The 23133-nt window shown below is 39.8% G+C and overlaps 1 protein-coding gene across 1 annotated transcript in view; it reads left to right on the top strand.

Annotated features, from left to right (window-relative positions):
• LCLAT1 (lysocardiolipin acyltransferase 1) overlaps positions 1-23133 on the top strand; it is an 86090-nt gene that overhangs the window by 36334 nt on the left and 26623 nt on the right. The window contains exons 4-5 of the mRNA XM_083434542.1: positions 7989-8135; positions 12900-13016. Of these exons, the coding sequence (XP_083290668.1) occupies positions 7989-8135; positions 12900-13016 (264 nt within the window). The remainder of the gene's footprint in view (positions 1-7988; positions 8136-12899; positions 13017-23133) is intronic.

The following is a 23133-nucleotide window of genomic DNA, read 5'->3' as shown; positions in this document are numbered from 1 at the left end:
CTGTGTTATTTTGATGGAATGTAAGTGACAGAAAGGAAATAACAAAGAGCCCATTCAGTTGTAACGAACCATCACCTTTAAAGCCAACAATGCATGTTGGGCCTGGAGCGCTCCTCTCCCTTTTAAAGAAACCACAATAGAATCTCTGAAGCTGATGTGTGCCATAATAAACTAAGGTTTATTAGGCCAAGTTCATCATGTCACAACTGGCCTGTGAAGTAGATCTTCCCTTTACTTTTGCATTTAGAAGGGGCAGAAAATAAACAGCAACTCTTCAAATGTATCCGTGGCACTGTCAGCCTCAATCAACAAGAGAAGTCTTAAGGCATTGTTTGTATTCTCTTTATCTTTTGTACAGTATATCCTAGTGTGGTGATAATAGATAGTGTGGTACACATACCACTTTTGTAAGGGGCTACGCATGTAGCCTGTGTTGAAACTTTCTAAGCACACAAGTGTAGCCCTCCTGGATCAGCTCCAAAGACCTATCTAGTCCAGCCTTCTGTTCCTCATAGTGGCCAGCCAGGTGCCTATTATGGGAAGCCCACAAGCAGGATGTTCATTTAGCAAAAGGTGCTCACTTCACTGGTTCACAAAAATATACTTTGTTTTATGTGTACACTTGTAAAAATTAATAGTTAGAGTTTGCCCTTTCAGAAAAGTTCTGATTGTATTTATTGCTTTCACTCACTATTCTACTATTACTTTGATTTCTCAGCTGATATCATCAGAAACTATTAAGGTACACCGGTTGCATTGTGCATGCCAATCTTTAGTTTTGTTCTGTTGAACGTATAGGCTCTAACAAGCCTTCTATCTCAAAATTTTCATCAGTTCAATCATACCCCTTTATTGCTAGGTCACCTTTACTCTTTCGCCAATTAACTTGTGGAATGTATGGTATGGTACAGTTCACTTACCACTGGTATAACTGTAAGAATTAACAAAGAGTACCTTGGAGAGCATTTGCCTTTTTTCTTTTAATTACTTACCATTCTTAAAACTTAAATTACCCATTAGAGCTTCTGCCAGTAATAAGCAAATATCAGCATCATGATGATGATAACTTCAATTTGTTTTGCCAAAATCCTGGAGTCGTATTCAATGCTGCTACAGTGGATTTCCATGCATGCATGTGGAGCTTCCTTTTTATCTCCTATCCTTTCCAGCCCCCCTTCTCACATTCTTATAATCAGCTCTGAAGGTTTGGGGGTTTCTTCAGAGAAGATTTTGGGAGTGCACAAGGAAACAGGGGTCCCATTGCACCTCTGGAACTCTGCACATGGAGCATTGGATACAACCCTTGCTATTTACTGGCTGTTCATTCGTTCAGTCAATCAGTTATTAAATCCTATCTTTGGGGATATAAATCCTTCCAAAAAAATACATTAACAAAATCACAATAACATTAAAATGTAACATTTTATCAGTATCCTTCTCAGTTGGCAATTGATGCTAGATGACTCTGTATGAGGAATGGGAAGATCCAGATCGAGCAAGTTCTAAGTTGGTCTTTGCTTGCCTCTCTCTCTCGTCCTCTCCTGGTGTTCTTTCCACAGCGAAGTGGGAAGTTATGTTAGGGTTTGTGGGTCACAGCTCCTTTCTGTGCAAGTGAAACGTGAGGTTACCAGAGCATGTTCCACTGTGGCCCATGCAGGAATGGCCACAGCTGATGGGTACTTTTCACCACCAAATCCACCTGAGCCTCAAGTGGTGATAGCACTGGATGTTGTTGTTGTTTAGTCGTTCAGTCGTGACCAACTCTTCGTGACCCCATGGACCGGAGCACGCCAGGCACTCCTGTCTTCCACTGCCACCCGCAGTTTGGTCAGATTCATGTTTGTAGCTTCGAGAACACTGTCTAACCATCTCGCCCTCTGTCGTCCCCTTCTCCTTGTGCCCTCCATCTTTCCCAACATCAGGGTCTTTTCCAGGGAGTCTTCTCTTCTCATGAGGTGGCCAAAGTATTGGAGCCTCAGCTTCACGATCTGTCCTTCCAGTGAGCACTCAGGGCTGATTTCCTTAAGAATGGATGCATTTGATCTTCTTGCAGTCCATGGGACTCTCAAGAGTCTCCTCCAGCACCATAATTCAAAAGCGTCAATTCTTCGGCGATCAGCCTTCTTTATGGTCCAGCTCTCACTTCCATACATCACTACTGGGAAAACCATAGCTTTTACTATACGGACCTTTGTTGGCAAGGTGATGTCTCTACTTTTTAAAATGCTGTCTAGGTTTGTCATTGCTTTCCTCCCAAGAAGCAGGCGTCTCTTAATTTCGTGGCTGCTGTCACCATCTGCAGTGATCATGGAGCCCAAGAAAGTAAAATCTCTCACTGCCTCCATTTCCTCCCCTTCTATTTGCCAGGAGGTGATGGGACCAGTGGCCATGATCTTCGTTTTTTTGATGTTGAGCTTCAGACCATATTTTGCGCTCTCCTCTTTCACCCTCAATAAAAGGTTTTTTAATTCCTCCTCACTTTCTGCCATCAAGGTTGTGTCATCTGCATATCTGAGGTTGTTGATATTTCTTCCAGCAATCTTAATTCCGGCTAGGGATTCATGCAGCCCAGCCTTTCGCATGATGAATTCTGCATATAAGTTAAATAAGCAGGGAGACAAAATACAGCCTTGTCGTACTCCTTTCCCAATTTTGAACCAATCAGTTGTTCCATATCCAGTTCTAACTGTAGCTTCTAAGAGTATCCCCAGACTCTGAACCTGCTGCTTATGGATGAATGCAACTCTGGGAATCACTTACCAACAGCACCACCATCTTGTCAAGATTCAACCTCAGTTTATTGGCCCTCATGCATCCCACTGCTGCCTCCAGACACTGGACTACCACCAAAGTAGTTTCACCTAGTTCAGATGGTATGGAGAAACAGCGCTGGGTGTCATTGATGACACTGAGCCCCAAATCCTGTGATAACTCCACTCAACTTCATATAGATGCTAGATAGCACCAGGGACCAGATGGAACTTTGTCAAACCCCACAGCCCAATTGCCAAAGGGCTGAACAGAAGTCACCCAATGCTACACGCTAGAAGCAGCCCTGCAGGTTGCAGCGGAATCATTATAATATTATGCCTCCATCTCCCAGCCACAGAGAGGATACCATGGCTGATGGTATCAAAACCTGCTGAGAGATTCAGGAAAATCCAGGAGTTGTTAAAGGTAGAAGGCTATGGTGGGATAACTTCCCCCGAAGTCTTTCAATGTTAGCTATTCCCTGATGGCTGCTTCCCTTGCAATTTTTTTAAGATAATAACATTCTCATATAGTGACTTTTGCAGGTTATTTTTGAATTGCATTTTGGATGTTCCACACAATACCACACATGTGGAAATAACCATGGCATGGCATGGCATTTGCTGCCTCAGAAAATTGTATGGTTAGACCTTGGTCTGTTTTTCCAAGTTATGCATAATGCAGTAATAAAATTGTGGAAAGGGTCAAGTCCACAGCTCCTCCACAGGGAGGCCACCTCTTTCTTTGTGAAAGATAGTATTTGAGTAGGGTCAAAGGTTTCTGTTAAGCATAGGCCTTCCATTATCTAAGTGCTGTATAAATAGCTTGTGGTTTTCTTTGTGGACTGGAGGCAATGGACTCTTTAAGTGAGAGTCTGAGCAACAGTGACATGTGATATCTTCCAGCAATTTCATCAAGGGCTGTCAGACTTAATTACTTTAGAGTTATTTATATTATGAGGTAGCTTTGGGACTATATGTTGGAAAGTGTTCTCTGTAGTGTTATCACTCTTGTAGAATTGTTTACATCAGAAAGATGCATACCAGATTTTTTATTTTTTATTATTTTTATTATTATTATTAAAGTTGGAACATTAACCCTGCTCTAAATTTGTGCTGGGAAAGGGGAATAAAATGACTATTGTAATAGCTTGTAATCCTGCTTTTTATGCTTTAAATAAGTCTGGTCTCATAAAGGTCTGTGTTGTAAGGGAACATTTTGTGAAAAGTGATGGCTTAGAATAATAATTTGAAGGGATCAAAACACAAAGACCAAAGGTTCGGTTTAAAAAGCATTCATCTAGTCTCCCATAGGTAAACTGAATTCAGGCCAGTGTGTTAAAATCACTAAAAACAACTAATTTGCATATTTTTGCCTGCTAAGCAAATGTGCCAGATGACTCAAGTAAGCAAATCATCTACTAAACATCCTATAAAAGTTTTGTTTATACAAAATAGGGGGGGGGGAGAGGAAATAATATGTTCCGATTCACTTGAAATGTCCATACCTTCCAGCTCAAGCATCTTAATGTAGAGGGCAAGGAGCCAATGTACTACCTGATTAACTAGAGAGGTTGGATCTTGTCGTCTGAGCAGCCCAGAACCTCCATGCACACAGCCCAGGCTAGTACCCTGGGGAGATCACTTTGGTGCCAGTAATGACTTCACCCTTGGAGACACATTCCATTGTCTCCTGAGACAGATGGATGCCAACAGCCTTATAGACTGAGAATAAGGAGGCAGACTTGAGGTTGCATGTCAAGCAATGAGACAAGCATCTGGATTAGAGGTGAATACTGCATAGCAGAGTTCAAAGAAATAATAGATGGATATTCAGCTGAGGTTTTGTTTTGCTGCAGCAGTCCTTACTGATGATTAAACTGAACCTTGCCTGCATGCAAGTCTTCCTCCATTCATTCATGTCGTTTTGTTGGATCCTGGCTGTAGAGAAAGGATCAAACAAGGAAGCACTCGCCTTTCCAGAGATGGCTGGTCATGAAAGATGCTAGTGTCCATGGACATAAAGTAGAATTGCAGGGGGATGCTTTTGCAATTTTTAAAAAATAAGATCAAAGCTGTAGCTTGTGTGATAATTTCTTTAATTCATAGCTAATTTTTCGTCTCATATATACCCCACAATATTGAAGACTTTCACATTTACTTTCACATGTAAAGGAGAAAAGAAGTAAATGTGTCTTGCACTTTGTGCAAGCTTTAGAAACGGCCAAATTTCTGCTTCCTCTCAAAAATCATCTATGGGAAACAAGCCTGAATATTTTTTTTTCTAGAGAAAAAAAATTATTTCTTTCTTTTGCTCCACTTAGAGCGTTGTCTTTTGAAGCAAGTGACTTAACCTGAAAGCAACATAGAACTCATTGGCTTACTTCTGAGTCAATATATGTAGGATTCTTCTGTTAGAATTTGAGGGTTTCCTCAGTCATGATAGTGCATTTATTAATGGGATGGTTACTGCAACACCAGGAAAAGAACTTTACATGGACTAAAATCACAGAGAACACAGAATCCAGTTCTCTTCCTTCCCTGAAGAGATAGGTCTTTATTGGGTCATCTGAATGCCCTTATTAGATCATAGTGTTGAAATTAACCTACTCTACTTTCAGCCATAGAAAAACGATGTAAAAGTCACTGATGCAATCTGTTGCATGCATATTTATTTATTTAGCTATTTATGCTTGTTCATAAATTTTCTTAAGTTGTCTTTTGACTCCTGTGGTGCTCAAGATGATGAACAGTATTCCAAAATCCACTGTACACAGAGAGAGAGAGAGACAGAGAGAGAGAAAGAGAGAGCGCACATAGATACCACCCCCATTATAATGGAAAAACACATTTTCAATTTTTTTTTTCAATTACCTACTTGTGGGAGCTACATACAGTGGTACCTCGCAAGACGAATGCCTCGGATAACGAAAAACTCGCAAGACGAAAGAGTTTTTCGTTTTCTGAGTTGCTTCGCAAGACGGATTTCCCTATGGGCTTGCTTCGCAAGACGAAACGTCTTGCGCCTTTTTTTTTAAACCGCCAATGCATTCCTATGGGAAACCGTCAATACACATTGGTGCTTCGCAAGACGAAAAAACTCGCAGAACGAAAAAACTCGCAGAACGAATTAATTTCGTCTTGCGAGGCACCACTGTAATGAGCTATTGTCTGATGTTCTGGAGTAAAGGAGTTTCTTCCAAATTTCTACAAGGAGAGATGGCTATGCAGCATGCCCTACAATAAATGATAGTATGTGCAACGTGGTCTCTGACACATTATGTGGTATCTTGTAGTTGTTTCCAGCTTGAGGACCCTTTAGCCAACATGGTACTCTCCACATGGAGTAGACTACACTTCCTGTCTGACCCAGCCAATATGACCAGTGGTCTGGGATGATGGGAGTTGTAGTCCACAATATCTGGAGGACCTCTCATTTGCTTTCAAATGAAGGACTTTTTTTGTAGTGGCTTCTCCTGCAACTAGTTGGTTGGTGAGACTGTAACATTCAACATTTTCCCTTGAATACAACTATTAATAGTGCAGCAACTCTGCCCCATATTGAATCTGGTAATTGTTTGCCAGGTCACTGAGTTCACATGTGAAATGCATTAATTTATGCAGCACAGGTCAGATTCTGCAGAAAGAAAGGAAAGATCAGGTGGTGTGCATTTCAAGGACTTATCACTTTACAATGATAGGCAGTTGAATTTGCAAATTGAAATGAGAAGGCAAGATGCTTGAGTTTCAGTAATGATATTGAGCTAAAAAGCTGTAAAAATGTACTTCTGCTAAAAAAAAAAATCTTAATTATAAGAAGATTTTGCATGTGTATTCTTAATAGGTCCCAAGTATGTTATGTTCTAGCTCATGTTTTTAATGTTAGACATGACTCAGTCTCTTTGTGTTATTTTGCACCCCTGATTTAATATCATTAAGAATAACATAACACCTACTTTTTCCCACACCTTTCAGAGGGGTCACTAACACATCTGACATATTTTAGTGCTAGCCCATACACTTTTTTCTATAATAACTGTATTACATGCAAAGTGGTCTTCCCTAAGAAATTGGTTATGTTTTCACATAAAATTATCTGTTTGTTTGTTTGTTTTTTAATATCCTTTTTATTATTTTTATTTTAACAAAGTAATAATAATAAATAAATGCAAATAAAAATGTGCGCCCCCACCCCAAGACGATTCCATTGTAACTATCCAACCTCCCAAATTTCAACACCTCTTGCAATGATTTGACCTCTTTCCATTTTAACAATACAAATTCTACAAATACCTTCCATATTTCATCAAAATCATTTCTCCTCCATATTCCCTGTCTTACCTTAAGAGCACATGGTAATTTATTATTAATAGCTATATCTCACACCTCTTTATACCATTCTTCCATTTTATATTCACCTCACCCCTTCCACTTCCAATATATAACACCTCGTGCATTTGTCAGTAAATTTGTGAGCAAGTCTTTCGTAGCCTGTGAACCTTCCACCCCATCATAAATTGAGAACAGTGCTACCTCTGGACATTTGGCCAGCTTTAACCCAGTGATTTCTGTTATCTCCTTAAACACCCTTTGCCTCTTTTAATTTGTTAAGATTTTCTTGTTCTAAATCTTCTAAATTTCTTGTTATATTTATTCCCAAGTACTTTATTACATGTCTTAATTTTATATCTATTTTTTTCCCTTCAAAAGTTTTTGGTTTACATCTTCATCGTAGTTAAATATCATCATTTCTGATTTGGACCAATTAATTCACAACCTTGTTTTTTCTCCACTTTTTTTTTCTAATGTGCCTCTATTGCCTGCATATTTTCCAACGGATTTTTGATTGCTAGCAAGGTGTCATCTGCAAATAAGCTTATTTTCTCTTTTCCATTATTGCTTACTCCTTTTATATTTCCATCTTCTATAATTACATTGACCAGAGTTTCAATGACCAATACAAATAAAATTGGGGAAAGGGGGCATGCTTGTCTTGTACCTCGGACTAGTGTTATTTGTTCTGTTATACCATCGTTCACGACGGCATATGCCTTGTTCCTCAAGTATAATTGATTTATTAAACCCTTGAATCGTTCTCCAAATCCTAAGCTTTCTATAATCCTTTTTAACATAGTGTTACAAAATTTATGTTTGATAATTTGAGAACTTAAGTTATGGATATGCACAAGCAAGAAATTTCCAGCACAGTATTTAAAAGACTCTTCAAAATTGTTCTAGGCTGGGCCATGCAGGTTGCTGCCTTCATTTTTATTCATAGAAGATGGGAAGAAGACAAAAATCATTTTGGAAATATGCTGGATTACTTCTGTGACATTAACGAACCACTGCAACTTCTCATCTTTCCCGAAGGAACAGATCTGACAGGTACTTTAATTCAATTCTCTCCCCACCAATCTTCTCAGGGTAGAAAAAATTGTGTCACAATTATTCCATTTAAAAGTTTACAATTTAAAATGCAAGTTTGACCTGCCATGTGTTCAGTGGTGTTTTATCTTGAAAAGTTATGCTTTATGAGACTTCTACAAGTGATACTAGTACCCATAGGGCAGGAGCCTGAGAGCAAATACTGCACATATTCTGAAGTGGGTTCAAGACGGCCACAACCTTTTTTTGATGTGGCATAGGGCACAGATCAACTGTGGATCATCCTTACTGCTATTTGATAGTACAGCCACCCAGCCCACATTGATGGGAGTAGCAGAAATTTGAGAAATTTCTAAGGTGTGAACGACCTGGATGTTGGATGGGTATGGCAGCCCCCAAACTCGACTGGGTTTTGAAGTGACATCCAAAGGTTCCTTAAGTGGATTAACTGTTTTTAATAATCTTATGTGTTAGTTGCCTTGAAACAACAATCTCCCAGTGGGGAGCAGGGAATCCCACCCGTGCTTATCCCTGCTATACATCCAGCCCAGTGCTTCCAATGTGTCTATAATGAGACATTGGCCTGGTTTGCGTGTCACATTAAGGCCAAGCTATGGTTTAACACGGGACGTGGGTGGCACTGTGGGTTAAACCACAGAGCCTAGGGCTTGCCGATCAGAAGGTCGGCGGTTCGAGTCCCTGCAACGGGATGAGCTCCCGTTGCTCGGTCCCTGCTCCTGCCAACCTAGCAGTTCGAAAGCACGTCAAAGTGCAAGTAGATAAATAGATACCACTCCGGCGGGAAAGTAAACGGCGTTTCCATGCGCTACTCTGGTTCGCCAGAAGCAGCTTAGTTATGCTGGCCACATGACCCGGAAGCTGTACACCAGCTCCCTCGGCCAATAAAGCGAGATAAGCGCCGCAGCCCCAGAGTCAGCCACGACTGGACCTAATGGTCAGGGGTCCCTTTACCCTTTACCTTTTATGGTTTAGCATGAATGCACAAGTGTGTAGGTTCACTGATAATTTTGATGCTGTATCATACTGTCTGGACTTTCTTTTGTGTAAATCAAATAAAAGTGACTTTTTCCATGTGGAGTGGCCTTCAGAGAGGAATAAATGCCATTGCTTTGGGTATAGTCACTGCTTCCTGGTGATGGTCTGTGGCTCAAAAGTGCACTTTTGGAATGCGTTTTATAAATGTATTTGAAGTGCTGAATGCTTCCGAGTCACATTCGTACAATCTGAACATTACTACATTAAATTCAAAATTGTGGAATGCTCTCCCCAGGGCGGCTTGGTTGGTGTCTTCTACACATATATTTAGGGACCAGGCAAAAATTTGCCTATACTCTCAGCCCTTTAACTAATTAAACTAGGGTTGCCATATTTCAAAAAGTGAAAATCTGGACAAATGTTGTTGAGCTTTTTCTTCTTATATTTTTCTGGCAAAAAAAATGAGCTGACCTGGGTTGCCGATTTTCAGAAATTCTGCTTTGACTTTTAAGCTCTCTGTCTCCCTCTCCGTGTGTGTGTGTGTGTGTGTGTGTGTGTGTCTGAGAGAGAGAGATGGGGGGTATTGTTTTATATGTTATTATGTTTTGCATTTTTGTGTTTTTATATTGTAAACTGCCCTATGATCCTTGGATCAAAGGCGGTTTAGAAATGTAATAAATAATAAACAATATTTTCTTATGGGGTGAATAGACTTACAGCTTTGTTTTTCACTAGAACTCCTAGATTTACCAGCCAGAGCTACCTGTAATAATAATATATATTATATTATATATAATATAATATATAATATAGTATAGTATGAAATTAAATAATGTGGTGTCTACGAGCACATTCTGAACTTAGAAATTTGCTTTCAGCAGCAGAACAGTTAGCTTTCTTATTTAGGAAAAGTTACTTTTTACTATTGTTAAACAACAGGGAATCAGAAATTCTTGTCAATCTACCACAGAGATGTCCCAGTATACTCACATTCATCCAGAGATGTCCCAGTATACTCACGTTCATGCCTTTGAGGATTTAGTATTGCACTATTGTCAGGGAACATGGCAAAGAAATATAAGCAAAATTAATAACATGCTGCCCCAAAGAACTTACAGTAAGTTTGACAGTAGGGAAGGGAGCACAAGCTGGAGGGATGGGAGAGGATAATAAAAGAATGGCAGCAGGAAAGAAGGGGCAGAGATGCTTGAGAGAGCAAAGTGTGTTCCAAGGAACTGAGGGCAAAATTAGAAGAGCAAAAGCCTTGGGGATACACCTGGTGTATTTTAAAAATCGGGTCACAGAGTTTGCGTTGGTGTGAAGGAAAATGAGTAGCATCAAGATTGGCATGGTCTGCACAACTAGAAAGAAATTATTTGTCAGCAGAGTTCTGGATTGACAAGGGAAAGGGAGGAATTTAACAGTAGTTCAAGATGAGAAATTGGATAGAGAAGACACACTTTTGCCAGAAGAAATGACATTACTTGGTGATAAATTAAATAAAAGCAACAAGAGGAAAGATAATAGAAGAGAGTAAGACCTGAAAAGAAAGATGAGAAGTGCAATCATCTACATACTGAGCTTGGGGTGGCAATATAGGAATAATTTTTTTGCTGCAAGTATTTCTCTCTATTCCTCCTATTCTAGCACTGAAATAGTTGTTTATATACCAAGTGGGGGGTCCTGATGTCCCAGAATTAATCAAGCTGTGAAATAGGTCCAGAAGTTGGTCAGGTTGCTAGGTACTTAAAGACATTTTTTCTGTTATGTGTCTGAGAGTCACAAAGTTCGATTATTCTTAGATTGTGTTGCCAGGCAAAGTAGCGCTGTGTGACAGCAGGTAACAAGTAGCTTTTTTTCTTCTGTGCGCTCCATCATAAATAGAATAAATAATAAACCAAATGCAAATGTTTGCTCTTGCATATAGCAGCTAAGTTTACACGGGAAGTAAACTGAAATGTGTTCCTGTAAGGAAGACAGCACAAACAGAATACTTTCTAATGACAAAGAATATCATATTCTGTTCAGGTTGTTTTGATTATGAAGTTTCACACTATCCCCTTGCCCCCGGAATGTCATGATTTTCCATCACCACTACATATTTCTGTGAAGTTTAAACTCAGTACATTTGAAATATTAAAGATACAAAAGCATTTCAGTACTCTCCTCCCAGATTTTAATTATTTTGTACATTTTGTTTTTCTTTTATACCATTACCTTAGCAGAACCAAGTATTTTTAGGGGCTAATAATTCATTATTTATTTTATTACTATTTCATAAAATGTATACATTGCTTGTTAAAAAAAAATCTCAACGGTGTTTACAAAGAGAGCAAAACAATAAAATTATCAGTAAAAAAACCATAAAACTCTGTAAATCATTCAAAACATAAAATCAACAATAAACTAAAAAGGTTCAAATATATATCTGAACATTACATGTCTGAGTAAGCTTGGGTAAGAAAAGTGTTTTTAGCAGGGACTGAAAAACGTACAGAGATGGCGCTTGCCTGAAGTAAATAGGCAGGGAGTTCCTGATTGTAGGCACTGCCAACACCAAAATATTTATTTCTTACAAATGCAGAACAGGTATTATGTGGTAACTGTAACAGCGCCAGTTCTGCGAATCGAAGTGGTCAAATGGGCATATATGGGGTATGGTGATCTTGCAGGTAAAATGGCGCCGGGTTGTTAATGGCTGTAACTTGTAGTTACTTATTGAACGTGGCCTGGTAGCAAATCTGCAATCTCTGGGCTCAGGTGTCATTTACTGACAAGGCCTCACTCCTGCGAGCAGCCATGCTGCAGCATTCTGCACTAACTGCAGCTTCTGGATCGAGTGCAAAGGAAGCCCTGCATCATATGACCTCTGTACACTCTGGGAAAAGTAAGGTAGTGTAATGTTTCCAAAAGGGTATCAAATTTGGTTAGGGATGTAGGAGATTTCTCTCCACCCCCCAAAAATGGTTAGATCTAGGAAGAACCTGGTGGAGCTTCATGTGGCAAGAAAGTGACGACTTCCTGTGTGTACCACAGATCAAAGGTACAGTGTGTGGTACCTGCTCTTTCTCCTAATGCTGTTGCCTTTGGTTGCTAAATGCTAAATGCCCCTAATATTGCCCATCTGCTAGCAGCTTCAACTGGCATACTGTCAAATCTTAGTGCCTGAGAAGGATTTTTTCCCCCTGATCTTGTTGATTCTAATGCCTTAGCCCCACCTGACTGGTGACCAGTTGCAGCCTGATTGACTATTGATGAAGCCTTCTGGAGCAACCAGTGTCTCTTGGGAAATGGAAGCTGCTGACTAAGGTCACACATTTTTGTGTGTTTTTTGTCTGACTCTTTATCCACACCTTCCTGTTTTTCTACCTGTTTGCCCCTCCTTCCATGGGAGTGCTGGAATAATGTCAAATTGACAGAATGTTTGCCTCTAGTTCCTAGGGCATCATTCTGCAAAAGCCTTCGGATTTGCCCTGAGTTCTGTTGTTTGAGGCTGAGTCCTACAGCTCACGGAGGAGCTTGGGGCTAGCTTTGACCCAAAGCTTTGCATCAGCCAACTTTCCCTGCCTCTCTGCATAATAAGAACTGAACATGGGGGGGGGGGGAGATGTTTATGTAAGAAATCAAAACAAGAATTATTTCCTGGTGTTATTAATCTCTTATAATCTCCTTGATCCCTTGCTCCACTGATGTGCTCTATGATGCTAAAATGTTCTAAAGCTTAGTCACAACACTGATTTTAATCAATGTTTTTCATGCTCTTTATAGACAACACCAAAGCCCGCAGTAATGAATTTGCTGAAAAGAATGGACTTCAGAAATACGAATATGTCTTGCATCCAAGAACTACAGGCTTCACTTTTATAGTGGAACGACTAAGAGATGGTAATGGATCTTTGGATATGCTTTTTCTTTTCTTGTCATCTCAAAATAAATAATATCTGGTGAGGAATGTAGCTGAGAACCAATTTCTTTGAGAAGGTTTCTCCAAAAAAAGAGATTTTTAAAAATGGATTCTACATTCTAAAGAAGAAGAAATTACATATTCTGAGTAGTGGCAACATTTCTAGTGTCTTTAAAAATGAAATAATTTGATGAATGAAGGCATAGATATTATAGCAAATTAAATTGCTTCCATTCTATACAGTGAATTTTGTATGCTGGTATTGGGAAGCACTTAGATGAGGTTGGTCTTGGGGCAAACTATATATTGTATGAAAATGTTTGTAATCAGGTTCCAACCTCAAGAATTACTATTAATGAAAAACAACCTTAGAGCACTGTGATTTTGACGGGTGAAGGGGGAGCTTGATGCTCTCCCTCGGGGCAGTTTTTCTACTCAAAATAGCACTGAAGCAGCTGCTTTTCCATGTGGGGTTTCAGAGTTATATTTGCAAATACATGAGTTTGTCAGCAGTCATCTAACTTGTTTTGTATCAACTGTTAAAGCTCAGTGGATCAATGTATTGTCTGCTTTAACAGTATGCCAGACTCAGGGTTAGCATGACATTGTGTTTTCATTGTTAGGGGGAAATGTGGGATATTAATAAATATAATAATCATAATAATCATAACTACTACTACAATTAGGGTGTTTTGTTGCACTGAACATTGCAAGAATTTCAGTTAGTGATAGGTGCCCACTCTTGTGGTTTTTCAGAAAAGGGAGAGAAATTTCGACAGTCAGGCACTGAAAAGCTGATCTTTGTATGTTCTTTGATGCAAAGGGAGGAGTGCATCGGTGTTGTTGTGTCCCTTGTCTTACTCTTTCTTTATATCTGGTGTGAAATTCAGTCCTAGCATCTTTATGATGAAATGATGCATTTGTCATTCATGGCGCTACTCTTTTTGAAGTGATTCCAGCCTACATAACACATGGAAAGGTTAATTTTTCTGGCAATAAATCTGTGAGCAAAACCTGACAGGGATAATAAATAGGATGCTATTATAATACTGGAGGGAGCAAGTGAGCACAAAATAGGATTTGATCTAAAATGCAGACACGGCCTGAGAATGGGGCCTAGTCAGACAACTACTTGGCAGACCATGTATTCAGGTCATTTTGTTCAGCCAGTGGGTCTTTTTGCTTTTTTTTATTTTTAGTCCCGGAAGATTATTTTTGTTGAGAGGTTAAATGTATGCATAATAAAGGAATATTCTGACTGCTTGGCTATGACCACAGATTTCTCTCTACTGCACTATAACAAATAAACTTCAGCAGCTTTTGTAGTGTTGTTGTCAGAAGACATCTGTGCTTATGGTGGGCCTCTTGAATTGACTTTTCACTAGAGGTACTAATTGTGTACAGACAACAACAGCAAAAACTAGTGCATTTTGAAATTAAAACCCATTAGCAGCTTTGTTGTTTGCAACAAAAATGAAAAAATAACATTGGTGCTACAATAACAAATTCCTCCACTTCCTTTTGTGTGGTTTGTTTTGTTTTGTTTTTCTTTGTTTTTTTGCAGCAGATTCATTTGCTGCCCTTGAAGGTATCTGCTATCACTCATACCTGTCTGAAAGCTGACAGGATTAAGAACACGGGGAAAGTTAATTTCCAGGTTGTTATGGTGAAGTCTTCAATATCATGCCTACATCTTCGCAGACTGTTTTTCCCTTGTGCATGGATGACAACCTTAAATGCCTCATACTTTTCTGTGAATAAATTTTTGGCTCATGGCAGTTTTCCATTCCTCAGGCTGAAATGCATTCCCTTCAGGCATAAGTACATTATTTAGCTCCAAAAATAGGTCAGTGGCGAAGGGGGGAAATGTCATGAGAAGTTTAATTGCTTTTTTAACTTTGCAAAAATTAATTTCATTTGTCAAGAACCTTGATTAATCTGTATTGCAGGCTGTCGTATGAATGAATTACCTGTTATATTATAAATGCCACTGTTATATGAACCGTAAAAATACTAAGGAAGAATCTGAAGTAATAACCTTCAGAAGAGTGTTGCTCTCTCCTTTTTGTATTAAGCATTGGCAACGGTAAAATGACTGAACCTTACTAGGTCTTTATTTGCTGTGGTTTACATCAGTCTCAAAACCACACTCCTATATATTTTCCCTTAGCATAGCTGTCTCTATTTATAAATGCATGACCTCTATAATCAATCACAGCTAAACTTTTGCTGCTGAAGTTTTGATTTCTTGCAGGTATTAGTGGAATTCACAACAAGTACATTCTCGAGGGGGACTGTTCTTGAAGCCACAGCTGCTCCTCCACGTCTGCTTCCAGACATCTTTCCTGTTTGGGTTCCAACACTTTTCTTTTCTTTTCTTTTCTTTTTACTAGCAATCTCATAGTTCAGAGCTTGTGGACCCATTACAGTTCTGCAGCTTTTGTCCTAGGTTAAATTAGTTTTCACCTGAGGCAGTTGCCATCTGTGTGCAGAATGCTAGAGCTACATCTAGTAGATTCTCACTTGCCCCGTGTGAATTGCTTTTATCCACTGCTTACAGCAAGAAGTAGAGGAATTGCTTTCCAGAGCTGATATATGTACTCAACTCTTAGCCATTCTCAAATATACTCAGATTTGGTTCGCTAGGATCATATGAGAGAAATGGCACCTTTCCATAAGTTGGTGATATGACATCTCCTGTGATGGTCTGGGCAACTACAGTGGTTTATTTAGGTGACTGAATTACCTAAGAATGCTGAAGCACACCTGAGATGGTTGTTTGTTCTCAGAGAGCAAACTTTTGTAATTCTGTATGTAAACTGAGCCTTTTTTCCTATCTTGAGTGGTAAACTTAAATATCTTATTAATAGAACTCTGGAAGTGGCTGCTGGATCAGACCATAAGGATTCTGTTTTCACAGTGGCCAAGCAGATGCCTAAAACAAGAGTACAATGGTGCTTTCCCACCTCTGATCTCCAGCAGCCACTATTCAGAGGCACTATCTATTTATAGATAATAGCATTCCTATTGGTTTCCTTCTTCTCAATCTAAGAACAGGTTTCTCAAAGCAGCTAACAAAACCAGTTAAGCACATCAAACATTTTAAATACAAAACTCTTTTTAAAAAAGCATCTGAAATAACAAAAAACCCTAAGTACAATAGGCCTCTTATTCTGTCCAAAAGGTGGTAGATAGAACTGGCTATGTACATCTCCTTGAGCAGGGAGTTTGAGGTGCAGATTTTTACTAAAAAAGAGGCCTAGGATTTACTTAGCTGCAACCATGACGCTTGAAAGGAGGGGATGATAATCTGGGCCTCCTCTTGACGATCTCAACACACACTTGAGAGCATATAGTACCCAAGCCTCAGAGCTTTAAAAGTTTAGCATCATCACTTTCAACTGAGCACAGAAACAATTCAGTCTGTAACACAGCTACCCAAGAATAAGTTCTTTGCAAGTCCTTTGGCTTGCCTGCTTCGAAAATCTATGCAGCCTCGCTCAGTTGGCATTCCAAGTGTAGAAAGGGGAAAGATGTTCCCTGGCCAGGAGGGCACTGTCTGAAAAAGAAAGTGTAGCATTGGGTCCAGTTAGCACCTCTGAATTGCAAACCTGTTCCTTTAAAATTAGTGTAAAGTGGTACCTCTTGTTATGTACTTAATTCATTCCGGAGTTCCGTTCTTAACCTGAAACTGTTCTTAACCTGAAGCACCACTTTAGCTAATGGGGCCTCCTGCTGCCGCCGCACGATTTCCGTTCTCATCCTGAAGCAAAATTCTTAACCAGAGGTACTATTTCTGGGTTAGCGGAGTCTGTAACCTGAAGCGTATGTAACCTGAAGCGTATGTAACCCGAGGTACCACTGTATACCCAGTCCTTTGTCACCTGGCTAACTGCACAACTCTGTTATCTCAGGGTTGAGTTTGTTTATTAGTCCAGTCATCACTTGTTCAGGGGTTCCACTGCTTCACTCTAGTTTGGGGATAGTTAAGTAAGTAAGTAAATATTTATTTATACCCTGCCCTCCCCGGCCAAGACAGGGAGGCTCAGGGCGGCTAACATCAAATACATTAAAACACAATCAAACAATTGATTAAAATACATCTTAAAAAATAGAATCAGGATAAAATTAAATGACTGCCCATTAATTACAACCATAGGGGTCGGGAACCTCAAGTATTCATCAGGGCCAGCTATCCATGTTTGTCCCACATGAGCTGATAAAAGGGCCAAAGAGGTAACTTACAGGGTTCCATGGGGGGGGGGGTCAAAACTGGGCCTGGACTGAATGCCAGGCAGAACAGCTCTGTCGTACAGGCCCTGCGGAAGGATGTCAAGTCCTGCAGGGCCCTGGTCTCCTGCGATAGAGCGTTCCACCAGGCTGGGGCCAAAGCCGAAAAGGCCTTGGCCCTGGTTGAGGCCAGTTTAACCTCCTTGAGGCCCGGGACCTCCAAGATACTATTATTTGCGGACCGTAAGGTCCTCCGTGGGGCATACCAGGAGAGGCGGTCCCGTAAATAGGAGGGTCCTAGGCCATGTAGGACTTTACAGGTTAAAACCAGCACCTGGTCATAGTTACTGGTTTGGGGATAGTTAAATGACAGAACCAGGCAGAGGGCCTTCTCGGTAGTGGCACCTACCCTATGGAACACCCTCCCAACAGATGTCAAGGCAATAAGCAACTATCATACTTTTAAAAGACATCAGAAGACAGCCCTGTTTAGGGAAGTTTTTTTAATGTTTAATGCTATATTGTGTTTTTAATATTTATTAGAAGCTGCCCAGAGTGGCTGGGGAAACCCAGCCAGATGGGTGGGGTATAAATAAAAAAAAATATTATTATTATTATTATTATTATTATTATTATTATTATTATTCTACCAAGTGTTGTTGATGAAAGTAGTTAAAAATGGGCTAAATTTAACTTTTGATTCCTCGGTAATGGCCCAAGACTTTTTTTAGTAAAATTTATTCTAAAGGTTTTTTTAGGTTGTTCTTTAGTAAAGCTGTTGGGGTGTCATATTAATAAAGTGGAAGATAAATCCAAAATTATGCATGAGCTGCAACAGCTAACTAAAGGGCTTAGAGCTAAGGAGACATTGGCAGAGATCTTAAGTAACTTTGCCGATACACCTTGCGTGGTACTGCTTTGCCTCATATGAACAACTGGGCATGCCTTATTTCAGGGAGAAAAAGGACATGAAGTATGCTTTGTGAGATGGCTAGAAGTCCTTTTATCCTGTCCTGCTCTCTTCTTCTACTGTTCCACAGCACAAGGAACAGATTTGTGTAAAGAGGAACCATAAAGCAATGAAGGTAGCAGTCCTAGATTTCAATTTGTTTAGGGGTGGATTGTTGAAATACTGTTACTTTTACAGCTGATCCAAATAGGCTCAGTGTATGCCGAACCAGAGCTCATAATAGCATTCTGCTTTCCATATAATCATGGAACGAATTGGCTCTGCAGACTGTGCTATTACCAGTGCGCTGGAATTGGTGGTTTGGCACACCACTGCAGTGAAGTAATGCCTTATATTCCATTATGTTATTTAAAGAAACTGAATTACTTGGTATTTACTTAGTATTATATGCCCTGATGAAGGCATTTTAGCCATCACAGGTCAATCTAAATGTCACATATGTAGTGCGTGACAGTAAAATAAACCATTCCGCATTTTCTGTAGAATGAATGTAATGTAAAGAATTTTGCCCAGGTACTCAGAAATGAGTACGGACTTGTTCTCATAACTCAGTGGTCCTAGTAACTTGCAGAAGAATTTTATTTTCTGTAGTTGCAGGACAGGGTTTATATATAGCAGGAAAGAATGTACTTGTTTTGCCAACGGTTTCAGAACATCTGTTAAAAACTTCCATATGAAAAAACCAGAGAAAGGGGGTTGCATTTTTGTGTGTGTATGTGCTTTGCTACAGTATGGAATTTTTGCACTATTCAGAAAATCGGAGCAATGGGGAAAAGAGGATGCAGCTACAGATAAAGTCAAGGTAGCATTCATAGTTACACATACAAACATATGAAGTGGCCTTTTACAGTGCTGTTAACACAGACTCACAGCAGCTTCCAGGGTTTCAGACAAGGCTGTCTGCCAGCACTACCTAGAGATGCCTGTAGTTCGATGTGAGGCCTTCTGCTTGCGAATGCTCTGCCACTGAGCAGCCCTTAAACAAACCATCCACTAGTTTTCAAATGTTATGAAGAAGTTAGGGGTCATCTCCCTTGTCATTAGTGGCAGGATGAGAGGGTTTTTTGGGTTAATGTACGGGGGGGGGGAGTTTTATATAACTTTCTGTCTGGGTGCAATAGGCTTTGCAATCTTCTCTTAAGATAGTAGTGAGATAACGGAAAGATGGTTGGCTGGTGTGTTACATTCTCTTGGAGGTGGCTGCAGCTGTAAAAGTTCACTATGCCCAGATTACTGTGGAAATTCAGTGTGTGAAATTTTGAATTTCTTCCCTGCCTGCCTGTGAGCTCTGTAGTCAGTCTTGAAAGATTTCCTTGCATGGGTTGTTAGCAGAGTGATTTACACATACTGCAGATCCAAAGGAACTATTCACAGATGATACCTTGTGCCTGCAATCTGAACCTGTGAATTAGGAGCTGTGAACTCTGCTTTCTGAAGCTGACTAAAGTTGAATTGTCTCTTCTTAAGTGTAGAGTAGCTTGATGAAAAATGGTACATGTCCCAGATTTAAAGCCATTGTTGTTTTATTCAGAGGAATAGCGGTGTGGCCTTTACTTCAATAAAACAACACTGGCCCCTAGAGGACAATCATGTTAATTTGATATGGTTTTGCTGATATAGATGTTCAGTATGTGGTCCTCTATAGAGAGTTTGCCCCTTGTTAATTGGCATAATTCTGAAATGTCAAATTTAAATCTTTTCTTCCCTACATGAACATTCTCTATGTTTTCTGCACATATCCTGAATCTCAAGGGGTTTTTGTTGTTGTTGTTGTTATTTATACTGAAACTGATTATAATGAGCGCTGCAACCCCAGAGTTGTCCGCGACTGGAACTAATGGTCAGGGGTACCTTTACCTTTTTACCTCAGCTTTCAGTAGTTGCCTTGTGTCTGCTCCATATGAGGGCTCATTTTCATAGAATCATAGAATCATAGAACTGTAGAGTTGGAATTTCTTCAGCTTTTTTTTATTTTTATTCCCAGAATGTACATATTTTGGCCTGTTGTTTTGAGGTGACTCACATTTTTTGGTCTTGATAGTCAATTGCTGGTTTTTACTGAAAAGCTCTTGAAAGCATGGGCATATTTATTTTGGCTGTTGGATGTTGCCATGGGTACTGAAGTTGAAATGTCAAAACACCCAGGGCAGAGATGCTTGGGAAAAAGTTATAGTGGAGTCAGGACTCCTCTTTAAACAATATATTTACTGAAAAACACAAACAGAAATTCATTACTTTGCCCCATACAAAACTGTCATATTATTAGAAGCATCATTCTTTTTCCAGACTTATTTTTACCGCTCTTGCTAAGATACGTGCAGGCAGGCACATAGGCCCAGACCTAGCCAGTTGCCTTCCTGAATGAACTGAGCTTGTGCAGGAGAATCAGTATTATTGATTTGGGCATTGACAATCACTTTTTCCTACTAGCATGAAAAGCTGATGAACTGTTAGAGCCCCTAGACCATGACACTGCAGGCAGGACCACCATATACTGTATTGTGTGCCCCTCCCCCCATAGAGAAGCTTGCAGGCTGATGGGACCATCCCCCAGTTGAGCAGGTAAGCATAAAATAACAGCCCTGCTGGATCAGGCCCATGGCCCATCTAGTCCAGCATTCTGTTCTCACAATGGCCACCCAGATGTCTGTGGGAGGCCAGGAAACAGGATTTGAACACAAGTGCACATGGAAAATCTTGCTCCATCTGTGAGCATCAAGCATGTAGCATGCAAGTACTGTATTAAAATTGTATCTGACTGCTTTCCTATAATTAATGCCATGCCATGATGTATCCTTCCTAGAATTAGTAAAAATGTGAAAGTGATCCTCAGGGCAATTGAAGCTGTACATTTCAGCTTTAGATTGTCACAATACAGTGGTACCTCTGTTTACAAACTTAATTCTTTCCGGAGGTCCATTCTTAACCCGACACTGTTCTTAACCTGAGACGCGCTTTTGCTAAGTGTGGTGTAGTGGTTAAGAGCAGTGGACTCGTAATCTGGTGATCCGGGTTCGCGTCTCCGCTCCTCCACATGCAGCTGCTGGGTGACCTTGGGCTAGTCACACTTCTCTGAAGTTTCTCAGCCTCACTCACCTCACAAAGTGTTTGTTGTGGGGAGGAAGGGAAAGGAGATTGTTAGCCACTTTGAGACTCCTTAGGGTAGTGATAAAGCGGGATATCAAATCTAAACTCTTCTAATGGAGTCTCCCACTGCCGCTGCGCCACCGGCACATGACTTCCGCTCGCACCCCGGGGCAAAGTTCGCTACCCAGAACACCTACTTACAGGTTAGCGGAGCTTGTTACCCAAAGCATTCATAAGGAGGGACGGTACGAAACCCAAAGTTTCACTGTAGTACAAAATAGGCATGGATCAGAAACATTTCAGCTCTGTACAACCATATAAACGATCACCACAGCTTTGTGGTATTTCCACAACATTGCATTTAGCAATCCCATCTTTAAGTTATTTTTAAGTTTCAGTAGCATAATCGAGAAGTCTATAAAGGCCCTCTTAAAGTAATTTTAATTTTGTCATGGTATATGCATTCTGCTGGCCCCATGTAAAAAATCCAGTCCACTGTGAAATTGAATAATAATGGTATAGCAATATTTTTAAATAAGCCATGAATAGTAGGCCTGGTTGGTTGGAGGACGCTAGAGACAATAACACAGAGAGCTAAGCCTTCAACTGAGCTTTAAGAAGACTTAATAGTGTAGTGATCACCATGGGAGGCAGAGAATGCCAGTCCCACCGCAAGTGGGAATATTATCTTACAGAATATATCATATTAAAAGAAGTTTGGTGAGTTGGATCCCTTCTAATCAATAAACAAAGGGCCCTTCCCCAAAGAGCTTGGCTGCCAGAGACAATAATTCCATCCTCTCCATCTTAGTGTCTAATTCTGTCTGTTAATTATCATCATGGGTATACTGCATTCAAAGAGTCAAGTTCTGTAGCTCATTAGCCTGCCAAGAACCACCAGCTTCTGCAAAACCACATTGCTTTCGTCTGCTTTCAGCATAGCTGACAAAGCAGAATGTATTTGCTGGAACCAACCAAGTTTATCCACATAATTGTAAGAAGCCGAGCTGGTGTTAACAGGCCCACCTCATTTGTTCAAACTTTCCAAGAAAGCAGATCATTATGGAAAATAAGAAAAGCCAAATCATCTCGGATCTTTGTCAGTATTTTAAGTCTCCTGAAATTTTATAATCCTTCTAGCTAATGCTTAAAAAAACCCAGCCCCCAAAGAAGCAGCTTACATTTAGCTAAAACCAACTAGTTGAGTATAACTTTCTGGTTCAGAACATAATTTTGAATAAGAGTACTAAAAATAATCCATTGTAAACTGCAACCACTTGAGAGGGCTCGTTTATCCTTACAGCACAGAATAAAAAAGTGGGGCATTAACAGCCATGGACTTCTTAGCCTGTAAATATGATGAAATGCTAAAAGCAACCAATTATTTTCTAACCACCATGTATATTCTTAGTTGTGAGCAACACTCATTGTAATGCTAATGAAAACCTTTTTTCTTTAACTAAAGTACTTGGAGGATATCCTGCCTCTGTTGCATTATTAATACTGCCAAACCACTGGAAAACTAAGTGCAAATGCCAATCCACTTAGTGCTATCATTCGGCTCAACAAAACTTTCCATTTTAAACTGTATAGCATGTGTAGAAAAGCAAAAGCAGGATGAAATATACATGTACTTTTTCAGTAGCTAGTTGTCCGTCTTGGAGGAAAAGAGTGCAGTCAACATGCTCACATTTAACAATGTTTCATCTTATATTTTTTAAAAATAAGACAATACTGGCAAAAATAGCCTTTTTAAAAAAATGATAGCAGTTTCTATTAAAAATTCTACCGGTTTTACACATGATTTTCAA

Source organism: Podarcis tiliguerta (genome assembly GCF_965153285.1).
Source record: "Podarcis tiliguerta genome assembly, chromosome: 3".
In the NCBI taxonomy this organism is placed as follows: Eukaryota; Metazoa; Chordata; class Lepidosauria; order Squamata; family Lacertidae; genus Podarcis; species Podarcis tiliguerta.
Note: the sequence above shows the minus strand (reverse complement) of the source record. Positions and strands in the feature narration are given on the sequence as shown.